Source organism: Acartia tonsa, chromosome 8 (genome assembly GCF_053477335.1).
Source record: "Acartia tonsa isolate MP-2025a chromosome 8, ASM5347733v1, whole genome shotgun sequence".
NCBI lineage: Eukaryota > Metazoa > Arthropoda > Copepoda > Calanoida > Acartiidae > Acartia > Acartia tonsa.
In genome coordinates, this window is record NC_137267.1 from 12,887,733 (window position 1) to 12,901,075 (window position 13,343).

At 30.9% G+C, this 13,343-nt stretch overlaps 1 protein-coding gene and 1 long non-coding RNA gene across 2 annotated transcripts in view; one reads left to right on the plus strand and one right to left on the minus strand.

Moving 5' to 3' along the window:
* Nucleotides 1-288: 288 nt before the first annotated feature.
* LOC145326037 (SET domain-containing protein SmydA-8-like) overlaps nt 289-13,343 on the plus strand; it is a 34,543-nt gene continuing 21,488 nt past the window's right edge. The window contains exons 1-2 of the mRNA XM_080169133.1: nt 289-376; nt 774-847. Coding sequence (XP_080025259.1) covers nt 349-376; nt 774-847 — 102 coding nt within the window. The 5' untranslated portion in view covers nt 289-348. The remainder of the gene's footprint in view (nt 377-773; nt 848-13,343) is intronic.
* LOC145326038 (uncharacterized) lies at nt 855-4,935 on the minus strand. Its single transcript, XR_013881733.1, has 3 exons — nt 4,849-4,935; nt 3,853-4,277; nt 855-3,700 (listed from the first exon to the last, which is right to left on the minus strand). It is a non-coding gene; the product is annotated as an uncharacterized LOC145326038 (long non-coding RNA).

A 13,343-nucleotide genomic window follows, 5' to 3' on the forward strand; every position in this document is an offset into this window, starting at 1 on the left:
ACCCTAAGAAGTGTTTTTAAATTTTCCTAAACCAATATGAAGTTTTCTTGGAGATATTAAGGTCTTTTAAAAAAACAATAATATTGCCAATAACTTTAGTACAGAAAAAATATGCTACACTTAAAAAGCTGGAAAGTTTCAACATTTTTGTTACATTCCTAACATTTCTTGCTAATCTAGCATTTACAAAAAGTAGAAAACAATAATAAAACACATTTCTAGTATTTAAATTAAAATATTTGAAGATTTTTCATAGATATAGCTTTTACTTGAAATAATAACCGACTGACCTTAAAAAAGCTTTGCCTCTACAAAAAAAATTTATTCAGAAAAATAATAGATGAAAAAATGGATTGTTTCTTATGTAAAAAAGCAGGTATGTACCTTCATAAACCTTTATTACATTTAACATTAATAAACTTATTAATAAATAAATATATGTACAATAATAAAATATATATATATAAAATATTAACACTTTTTATGTTACTAGAGGCTACGCCCCTAGAAGCCTCTAGGGGCACTTAAGATAGAAGGGGGGAAAGTCGACCTCATCCCATTTTAAATTTGAGTTTCAAAAGTGTTAAAAAAATATTTTGGGGGGGAGGGGGGTGAAGACACTTCCCCCAAAATAGTTCAAAACCTTCCCAGGATCTATAAGAAGCTTCACTGTTAAGGAGAACAATATCGGTTCAGCGGTCCTTTGGGACAGACAATAATTACTTAATACTTTATATAATAGGATTGAAAATCTTATTAATATTTATATTTAGATCAGCCTGTTTGTGACAATTGTAATCTAATTGGCGTTTGTAAAGAGCACAAACATTTGCACTCATTTGAACAGGTGACATTCTTATTTTCAAAAGAAATTTTGAAAAAAAGGAGATGAATATTTTATCACTTTATACTTCATTGAAAGTAAAGAGGTCAACAAAATATAAGTAATTTATAACCTGAATAGTTAAGTAAGTAAATTGGTTGAGAGAACAATTTTGTTTATTATAATTGTACTATTGTATTATATATGGCAAATACTTGAAATTGCCCCGTAATGTTCTTTACACTGAAATATCCATTAGAAGCTTTTTCTATATTGTTGTAGCCTTTTTAACTCAATCTTCTGTGATTTATTTTCTTTATTGTATTTCTCTATGAAATTCCACTCTTGCATTGAATTCCATAGAGAAATTAAAGTAGATGGTTTTTGGATATTTGAAGGCAACCAAGACATGTTGAGTGAGAAATCTGTTCTTAAATATTCATCTAACTTCCTGTTCTTAATCTGATTATTCTTTCCTCTCATAGTTACATTCTCTAATGCATTTTGAATTTGCTCAAGTTGATATTCAAAATCTAAATCCTCCCTAATAAGTGTTCTTTTAGATATGATAACATTAAAATCATCAAGATCTTCTTTCTCTGTCACATCAAAAAGAAGAGGGAATATATTGAGGTTTTCATTGCTTACTAGAAATAAGTTATTTGGTTTGAAACGTAAAAATAAATTTCTTGTTTTAACAGATTCTATATTATTTGCCATCCATATGCAGTTTCTGAACATTATAGGGGTATAACAGTTACATGCAAATAAGTTGGGACAGCTTACAACGAATACAGATTTAGGCATATAGAATATTTCATCTTTTTTAATTTGAGGTAAAGTATGACACATTAACCTTGATTCATGTTGCATGAACATTCTGGACCTCATTCCTAAAGCTGAAGATAAAGGGGATGTAATGCTTGAAAATATTCTATGTCCTTCAAAATCATCCTCTGCAATGATAGTTACTTGTATAGTGGTATCAACCAACATTTCTTCAATCAGTTTATTCAAACTGTGTAATTTGAAATTTCTTAGCAAAACACATTTTGGTTTATCACTGCCAACATGAATGTAATTATCTAAGTCCTTGTCTTCAATAACACCAGGAACACTTTGATATTGTTGTCCATTGCAAATGACAATTGCAAAGGACATACAACGTAGAATAGAATTTCTCAAAGTAATGTTAAAAACATGATCACCATCATCCCCAAATAGCACAATTACATTCCTTGCTTGAACACCTTGAAATTCTCTCATAGATGTGACTATAATACCTTCTGGGTGTTTTAGATAGTTAGATTCTTCATCTCTTTCAATCAAGTTTTCCATTAACATAACTTTCCTGTCATTAGAAAATATTTCAGAGAGATCATTGAATATAACCTTTGTCTCTGAATAGTTTGCTACCAATACAACAACACACTCTCTTGGTCTCCCTTCAAAGTATTTGTGAACTGCTGCTCTTGCCAAGAAAAGAATATCTATTTTAAGTGGATTTTGATATATGTAGCAAACAGGCCCAACAATTGTTTTAGATGGTACAATACATTTTAGATCTTTACTCAGGCTGAACCCAATGGAATTAGATAATCTTATTATGTTCTCTGAATTTCTCAAATTGTTTCCTAATTTGATTATTTTTGCTTGCTGGTGCAACTCTATAAATGACATCCAAGTTAGATATTTGTTGTCTGGACTCCACTTCAAAGCTAAACACAATGTTTGTGAAAGAGAAAAAAAACTTGGAACTCGGTTTTCATCAATTACATTGAACTCATCTATGAACACATGGTCATAATTCTTATATGTAATAAACTTTTCAATAGTTAAATAAAATGTCAATGCCTCTCTTTCATTCTTCTGACAGATGCCACCTATGTCCTTTATTAAATCCTGATCAAAGCCACCTATGAAACAACAATCTATAATGCTTTTCAGTGAAATTACTTCAACATTGGGAAAATTCAAAAAGTCCCTAGTTGCAACAAGATCCATAATAGTATATGGTGCAAGATTAAGTCTGTTTACTAAATCCGTAAATATGCCTGACAAATTTATATAACCAATTTTGCAGGTAGAATATTTTAGAGCATAAGCTTTAGCTCTCTCTTTCAAGACATATGTCTTCCCTGTTCCATAATCTCCACTGATAAGGAGAAGTTTAGCTGGACATTTTACTGCATTTATATGATCTGGTGTAAGCATGTAGCACATATATTTAGTTTCAGTTTTGTCTAAACCTTGATTTAAGTCATGATTGCACACAGCTTCTGCACTTAACCCTTGAGTCTTACCTGTTAATTTAATTTCTGTTTCCAGGCTGATTTCATAAGGATCTACAATGAGCTTATTAAAGGAATCTACTTGACGCATTGATGCAAAACCAATCATGGCAACAAGTATTGTATCATAATCATTTTGAAGTACAGTCCCCTTGACATTTGAATTACATGCCATTAATTTCTCCAACCAAGGTTTCATATCTTGTAAGTCTTCTGTTGACAGAATATATTGTTTACAATGTGCACAAAGTTGTTTTGACTCTTCCCCAAAAATAAAATTTGGTGAAAAGGCAGACTTGATAAACTGCCAACCCTTTGTGATCATTGGACCAAATACTTTCCTTGCAAAATTGAGATGTTTGTTTGTTTGATCTGCAGCTTTTTTCAATGCATTAATATTTTCACCACTTTTAACTTCAATGTTAATAAAAATCTTTGATTCTGGAATAACAATCACTGAATCCCATTCCCTAGTGAATAACTGAACTGAAGACTTGTAATACTGATATTTCCAGTAATTTTCTAATTCAATCTTTGTTTTCTTTTTAAGTTCTTTAAATTTATCTTCTTGAAAACTCTTTTTTACCTAATTTATTGAAAATGCAAATATTTATCATTTAAAGTATTAAAAGTGAAGAACCAACATGTAATCCAATTTAAATTATCATAATTGAAGGTCCTGTATGTTAAAGATTTTTTTTTTAAATCAATAAATAACAAAAACATCTGCATCTTTACCTTGGAGAATAGTGGGCAATCCTTGGCCAATGGTTCTGATTTGTTTTTTGAGTCAGAATTCAAAGTTTTACCAACACACTTTTGCAGCATCTCATTGTCTAAGTTTGTTATGTCCAAAATTTCCATGATATCTATTTCATCTTTGATTTGGAATAGCAATTAACTTGCAATCTTTGTCAAAATAATATTCTCCTATTTTTTCTTTGATTTCTTTAATCTTATCTTTAATTGTACATTTATCTAATGAATTGGCAGGTCCCAAGAAGTGTATTGCTTCATCAATTAGATTATACTTTTTTTCACAATCTTTCAATGTATCTTCATCTCTTGTTGACATAGGAAAAGGGCCTAGTTCAAGTCCTTTGAACTTCTCAAATTTACAAGAGCATTTAGAGAGCTCCAACACAGAATCCATGGTGAAATGTCTAAAATAGATTAAATATTGATTCTATACAATCTAAAAGTCTAGCTTAGAGAATAAATAGCTCTATGTATAACTCTACATTTAAAATATAATCTACCAAAAATTTTTTCTGTTTTGCTGTGTTTAGAGTTATATCATTATATACATACATAATATTCTTAGACAGACTGAGACTTATATTAATTCAAACAATAGAACATGAAAACCAATTGGTTTTCAATCCAATACAACAGTTTTATGCAAAATTTCCAAACAATGTAAGCTTCCTTACAATTTTGCTGGAATTTGAAAACTTTACCACTAAAAAAATCTTTAAAAGTCCCCCAAATTCAACACCTTGAGAAAATTATGAAAAATTGAGAAATTCTCACAAGAGGGTTGGAAAAATGAAATCTTGCTGACTGACAGACCAACATATAGAGAAGCTTATTTTTAAATAATTTAGAATATTCACAGATTAGAAGAGTAAGAATGGAAAGTCTTCATACTAAAATAGAGATCCATCTAAACAAAAAAACCTTGCTGAGAGACAGACTTTCATTTAGAGTACCCGATATTTTTTCTGAATTTACCTTTAATTTTGCCTTCTCTTATAAATCATTATCCCATTTTTGAAAACTATAAACTATAAAAGAAGGAACAATTCTTATTTATTTCTGAAAGTGTATTTGTTATAATAATTCACAAAATAAAAAAAAATATTTTATGTTTACAAATATAATTCACTATAATGATTCTTGTTCTATGTAAAAGATAACACTGATTCAGTTTGTTTTTGAAAAGGATGTTACCACAGAAGGACTAAAAGATAACAATGTTTGCGCAATGTAGAAGGAGGTAAAGATATTAATGTGTTTAAAAACTAGCTGCAACCCTAGACTACAGGGATTCAAATCAAAGGAATCTAGCTGAAAAATACTATTTTCCCTTTCCTATTGCGATTGCGTCCATCCTGATATCATGAAAGTATCAGAATACTATACATAAGTATTCTACTACTTTACTGTAAGACTAGCGGCTACGCCCCCAGAGGCCTCTAGGGGCACATTGATTTTAACTACCCATTTTTATTTTAGATTTAAATTTAAAAGATTTAAAGGAAAAGAAAATTTCAGGGGGGGACTTTTCATTTTAAATATTAGTTTAAAAAAGTAAAATGAAATATATATATTTTTGTTTGGGGGGGGGGTGGAGTCATTTTTTTATTGGACAGATTTCTCTTGTGAGGGTGGTGGTACCCTCCCCCAAAATAGTTATAAACCTTCCTTGGACCTATGAGAAGCTACCCTGTAAAGGAGAACCTGATCGGATTAGCAGTTAGCAAGTTACAAACATACACAGAAACACACAGTAAACAGACAGACATCTTTTTACTTTATTATAAGGATAATAAGATTAACATAAATTATTATGGTTATATGTAAATTATTTCTATTATCAAAAATGCACTAAATCAGAATTAGATTATTAAGAACCCAGTAAAAGTGTCTGACTATGACGTCAGAAAAAAATTAACAATTAACCAATGAGAGACCGCTATATATTTTACCATTGGTCAATTACAGTGAATACTGGCTTCTCATTGGTTAATTGTTATTTTTTTCTGACGTCATAGTTCGACACTTTTATGAGGTTCATTATTAAATGTTGAATTAATTTTTGTTGATTTTTTCCATCACTTTAACTTGAAGAAAGTCAAGAACTAAAATACCCAGATCTGCCAGTCCAAATACCGAAAGTCCAAACCAGAGACCAACACTGCTTCCAAGATCCACAAGAAAATCTGTGAAGCCATAGTTGACAATAATGTGACTGTAGACAACTAAGTCATCAAATAGAAGTCTGATTCTAGTTTCGTTGGTAGCCTCGGAACTTCCTGGTCTTATTGTAGATTGTATAACAGTGCATGGGTGGGGACAGGCTCTTTTTGCATCCAAGTTTTCCATTTCAAATATATTTTTGAATGTACCTGTAATAAATATAAAAATTCATAGAAAATGGAAAATTTTTGATGTTACAAGTTCCCAAAAGCTAGCTATATCCTAAGAAATTCAAGAATTAATAGCTATCTTAATGCGGGTGAAGAAATATTTACACAATAGAAATTACACAAGTAAATTAAAGTGAAATGAAGAAATAAATTCAATACTCTTTTTGACCAATCATATGTCTGGATTATTCCTCTGCTGGTTCCCTAACTTCTGATTTTGAGAGTACTTTTCTAGACCTACTACATGTCATGTACCTGTAACAAATCTAGTGGTAGAAATTAAAATCTTTACAATTTCAGTCAGGCTCATGTTAGGTCTTGCCAATTGCCAGTCCATATTGGGACAGTTGTTAATTAAAGAAATCCAAGGGGGATTACACTTGAACAGGGGAGTAGTGTAGTTCTGAATCCTATCATCAACACACGTTGCGTATTCCATGACATCATAGTCTTGACAGGTGACATTATTGGGGTTGTAATAAGACAATTTCTCAGCTTCTATATAGTAGTTGGTTTCTTTGTCCTTTTGAATTTGCATTGCTGGTCCTCTTTGGCTTACAAGATTAATATCAAACCTTGTCTTGAGATGTTTGTCAGTGAGAAACACTAAGATATCACCAGTTTTCTCTATAAGTTTCTTAGTGGTAATCTTGATTTCTCTAGAAAAGTCATAGTTGATAACATCCCAGCAATATCCATATTTGATGAAGAAACTTTTGGTCCATGTACCATTTGAGTTTTCTACCTTAACATCAACATCATCCATACCATATACAAGTGCCTTGTCAACAATCTGCCAAAATGAAACATTTTTATCAGTTGAGCTTTCAAGTTTACCAGTTTTGAAACCTTTCAGAAATGATTTGTAGCTATCATATCCATAATTATGTAGCACTGTGATGTTGAATTGTTGAGTCGGGCAGATAGTTATCATTGGTAGCTCAATATCCTCAATCTTAAGATGTTCAGTTACATCAGCTACGGGAGGGTCAACTAGTTTAGAGGCAGCTTTTTCTAACTGATAAAAGAACATGGTCAAGGAAATGACCAGAATGCATAATTTTAGCACTTTATGTCTGCTCATCATGAAATGTCCTAACTCAATAAAATATGAATATAGACTTTTTTTATTGGCTAATGATTTAGAATGTATAAAAACATTTAATAGGTTTTCATATTATTTTATATCATTTAATAAATTCAATCAAATGCATGAATTCTTAAATTCTAACTATCTTTTTAGAAATCGATATATATTTTATATTAAATTTTATACACCCCTGAAATATTTCTAAATAACTATATAATAATAAATTAGCTTTTTAATTGAGACCTGGTATTGGAAATGTAATAAACATAAATCAATATCTGATAGATTTTTTTGTATGGAATTTCAATATTTAGTCATTTGGGCTTTCAACGAAGCCAACTTTATAAATAGATTTTAACCAGGGATCGGGGGCCGCGCGTAAGCCGCGTGTAAGCCTCAGTGAAATCGTCATTTTATCACTATAAAATTTAGCTGGATGTATAAAACTGTCTCTTTAGTAGACAATCCTTCTTTCAAAAATTTCTTTTTCTGCTCACAAGCAGGTTTAAAACTGAGGCTTATGCGCGGCTGAGGCGCGGCTTCCGAACCCTGATTTTAACTTTTACCCTGACATATTGGTTGCTATGATAATTTGCTGGTAGTTAAAACATCAGGCAAAAAACATACAAATAATTCTATTTATAATAAGAATGAATACATTCCAAAAATCATGGACTAACAAATTGACATCTATAGGTAAACGATTAAAATTAATGGTTGAATAGTTTGTACACTATTTGTTTGGACGCAATCAATAAAAATTCAGAGGTTGGCCCCAAACAAATGTGGATTTAAAACTTTGGGTACTAGTGAATTTACTGTCCAATGTACCCTCCCTCCTTTTACATAATATAATTGATGATCTGTACTTTAAAAGTACACAGGTCAATATGAGACAAGAAAATTTGAATATGTCCTCTGGAAAAAGTGACGTTTATAAATCATTTAAACTACATATGTGTACATGAGCACATATTAGTCAGACATGTACTGTAAACAATTATATTAACAATGGTACAAAGTCCATGAGTAGCGCAGCAATAACAGGCCAACAAAATTTTAATGAGCAAGATTAAAGTATTACGAAAATTTCAGAAAATATAACTCTAACAACATTTAATCAGGAAACAGAAAAACACTTTTATGAAAATGATACCAATATTAGGATTATACAATTGTTTTGTTGAAATTATTTGGGTATTGGTGAGCTGAAATATCAGCTTGCAAAGCAATTTTGAACCTTACTTATAGAGCAGCAACGCTATAAAAATAAATAAGTAAGTATTTCAGTAAAACACAAGTTTTCAAAAACTTTCCATTTAGAGAAATGATAGTAAAAGTAAAAAGGCAAGGGAAAGAGATATTTAAAATGAGTGAACAAAAACAGAGAAAGAGAAAGAGAGAGAGAGAGAGAGAGAGAGAGAGAGAGAGAGAGAGAAAGAGAGAGAGAGAAAAGAGAGAGAGAGAGAGAGAGAGAGAGAGAGAGAGAGAGAGAGAGAGAGGGAGAGAGAGAGAGAGAGAGAGAGAGAAAGAGAGAGAGAAAGAGAGAGAGAGAGAGAGAGAGAGAGAGAGAGTGAGAGAGAGAGAGAGAGAGAGAGAGAGAGAGAGAGACAGAGAGAGAAAGAGAACAAAAAATAATACTTAAAACTTAAAAAGGAATTAATCCTATAAATTTATATATTCGTAACCGCGGACGACAATTTTCAATAAAAAAAACATGCAAGAAATATACATTGATACCCAAATAAACTTACTTTGAATGTACTTTAGTAAACAATAGTGTGAATCACGAACGAAGATAAGTGTCCCTAATGGTATTTTCTTATGTCAGGCTTATGTAAGCTTTTAGCATAGAGAAAAAAATAAAAGAGAGGAATCGAAGCAACTAGAAGACGAAAATAGGCAGTGGGCCTAGAGGCCTACTCAGCGCTTTTGCCGCGCTAAAATTTATTGCTATTCCACTACTTTTCAAATGGGAGGATTAAAAATTATTAAAAAAAATATTTTTTTACTTTTTACTATTTCCATATTTAGGGCAAGAATATTAGATTAGATATCTTCGTTTTAATGTTTTAATTAAAAATTACATAGAATTTTATTTTTATTTAAAAAAATTTGTTCATGAAAGATGAATCCTTCTATTTCTAAAATGAGGGAAATTTTTTCATAATGAACATTCAGCTGATTCTGACCGCCCACGGCTGTTTGCTAAATATCGCTTTTCTTTTCATTCACATTATTATTTATGATTGACTTACAAAAAGCCCTGGGCGGTTTTTGATTTTCGTCTGCTTCTAAATTTAGGGATGGGGAAGTAGTATTTTACCATGAAAAAGGGGTGAGTATTCATCCTCTTATCCTTTTTCCTTATGCTTTTAGTTAAGTATTCCTATGAAGTTTCTAAGTTATTGTTAAGTATTCCTAAATGTAGTAATGTTAAGTAAGACTTAGGGAAGCTGTAAGGTACCTTATGAAGTTTACTAGGGATTCCTATTTTGTTCTAAGTTACATTAAGCTATGTCAAGAAAAAGCAGGTTTGATACACGAGTACCTTTTTGGTTATGTCTTAAAACAGCCAATTGTTTTTCTAATTAAAGATTTTAAAAAATATTTCAATCTTTTTAAAGTTTTTGAGCACGGTTCCTTGTAAATTCTGCCACATACATCCTATCTGTGTTATACATAATAGCAATTAACCATCTAAGGCCTCTTTAAAGATATTTTTTTATTTTCATAATTATAAAGAATGGTTACTTAAAAATATTTTTTATAGGGTGATTTTTTTAGTAGAAAATATGGTAAATTAACCTCCCCAATATATATAAAAAAACACAAATCGTATTCAAATATTGGAAATGGGCAGGTGTGCTAAACATTTGCAAATTATTTTTTTTCGTTAAAATGAATGAACAACAAAATAGATGTAATTATTTGATTCTACATTTAAAGAGCTATAATTCAAATTTTATTACAATGAGTACACTTTTAGTTATTTATAATGTTTCTTTTTTTCTATTTATGTAGACGAAAAAAACTTTACTCTAATTAAGACTTATCTTTCATATTTTTTGATTTTATTTTTTAATTATTTAATTAGGGTTACATAAAATTACTTAGGTATACTTAACAAATAAAAGGTATCTTATCTAGTTAAGTCAGGTAGAAAGCAAGTACAAATTCTCATTCAATCCAGGGAGGGAGGGGTCATTGGGCTTTCTAAAATATTACATTAGTCCCCAAATTTGTATTATAACGTTTTCTTATTCAATAGCTTAATAACTTTTGGGACTTTTTTTCGAAATTTAATTGGTATGTTCATTAATCTTAATATCCAGCCGTTTCAACCACTAATTGTACAGGACAAGGACGTCCAAGCTTTTTTATATGGGGGGGGGGGGGAGATCAAAATTCAAAAATTTTGCCTAGGCATCCAAAAATTCAATTTGGGCGGGGTATCAATTTATCTACTATTGTCTTATCCCTTTAGATCCTTCATATGCGCTAAAATCCGTATACTAAAGTAGCAGGATGTTTGTTTGTCTGTGTGTCTGTACCAAAGGATCTCGCTAAACGCTGAACCGATCGGGTTCTCCTTAATATGTAGATTCTCATGGTTTCTGGGAAGGTTTATGACTATTTTGGGAGAGGGTACAACCAACCTCCCAAGAGAAATGACAAAAAATCGATAATATTTAAAATATATGGGAGACTTCATTGTAACATAAAGAGAATTATCGTAAAATAAAGAAGTAATGTAGAGACTTTAACAAATAAAAACATCTAAAGTGCCACTAGAGGCCTCTAGGGGCGTAGCCGCTGTTTTAGAAATAAAGTAAAAGTGAAGGTAAATACAATGGTCATAAAAAAAAGAGATATAATCAAGGATGTTTAAAATATCTTGCTAGCTTCTGGAATGAATCAGGGATAAGGGATAGGAAACCTGGCCATAAATTAGGTCTCGGCCTGGTTTTGAAAGGGATCATGCAACTTTTATCATTTGCCTAATTTAATGACCTTACTGGCGGACGGCTCATATTGGCTACCGCTCTAAACCAATAGTGTTCTGTGATTTGGGCTTGTTTTGTATCAACCAATCACCAATTGGCGGAGCCAATTGGTGATTGGTTGATACAAAACAAGCCCAAATCACAGATGGCGGATATTTTAGAAGCAGACAATTCTGGAAAAAATAATGATTTCGTCTGCTACGAAAAAATAAATATAAATGGTGTTAGATCACATTAGTTTAATTATTAAATCTGCTTAGAGTTAAACATTAAAAAAGGGCCATATAGAAAAAACAAAAATAACGGGATTATTTTTTTGGAAAGAAGGTAGCTACGAATTTTCATTTGGTAGTTTATAGATTAGATGTTGTATTTTGAATTTTAAAAATTTAGTACGGAAATGATACAACACCGTAACCCTAATTTTTGTACAATACAACACAGTACAGATATATCATACATATAGTATCCAAAGAACTTGATAGAATGTTACCCAAGTGCATATTTATTTATTTATTTTGAATTTTAATTAGCAATGAAATTTTCAAATAAAATTTTTACTCATTAATAAAAATGCAAATAATACAAACTAAAATCTGTCTAAGGGAAACCCAACGATAGCTTTCTTACAGTTCAAATTACCAAAGTAAAAGATAAAAAAATTTTGGGAGAGAAAAAACTTCATTTTAACAAAAGCCATTAATATATAGGTTTATAAAAAGTTATGTTTTTTACTTTAAACTAGCTACCTGAATTTGATTCTATACTTTATCTACACACACACACACAGCTTTTTCATTAGCATTTTATACGAACCACTGCGCTATCCCAAAACTGGTTTATTAGGCTAGAAATAGGCCTAGGCTTGAAATAGGCCTGAAATAATATTTTCCTACGTTTCCCATCCCTTATCCCTGGAATGAATAGGTTTCTTTTCATGGAAGCTTCTTATATGCCATTAGTTATATTTAAAAAAAAGGAAACTTATTATTGCTTTAAAAAACTTTTAAAGATACTAAAAACTGTTTTCATGCGTAGTTCTTAGTCCAGTCCTACACACACAGACAGACATACACCATATCTTTTGGCTACCCCTCTAAAGATATTAGATTTATATGAATTGCTTCAAAATGTTTTGTACAGGATGATTTTTAAAAGCGAGGCTTTTCTATAATTAGGGTCGGTCCGTCCAAGATAGATAGCTTTTATTCGTTAATTTAGGCATGTTAGAATTGTCCTATTGATTTCAAACTTTGCATGATGATTCCTGTAGTAGTTAGGTACGATTTAGAAAGCATAGCAACTCTATAATCATCACCAGAATGTCCGTACGTCCATTTTAAACATGTTGATTTTTCTACTTTTTTAATAACAATTTTTTATGTGATCTAATTATCCGATTGATCTGCTTTTTGATATATTGATTCCTGGGACAACAAAGAACAATATTATAAGCAAAGCAACTCTATCAAGTCCTTAAAATGTAAGTATGTCCATAAACATTATTCTGTATCAAGCAGTTTTTCAACAAATTTACTTACAATTTTGCTTCGACTCGTATACATTTATATTCTGATTATTCAGTTCTGACACTATACAAGTGGTAATGTTTGTGATTTTTTAAAATTAATTTCGTTATTGGTATAAGCTGGTAATAAATAGCCCATTGTCCCCTCTTTCTCTATTAAAATAAAACATGTGATGTTTTATTAGCAATTTTCTTAGCACAGTAAAAAATGTTTTCAGTGTTCTCTTTTCCCTAAATCAACACTTCATAATAGATAGGCGAAGCATTGCCGTAAAAAAATGTAATAAAAAATAAGTCATTTAAAGCTGTCATTCAAGATTTGAAGAAAAAAAGGAACGCCAATAAAGAAATTATCAAGTAAGAATTATTAAAAGGTATAATCTAGAAACATACTCCCAAATTCAGCCAACAGGAATACAGGGGAGGATCAATCTACCATATATTGGTTAGAA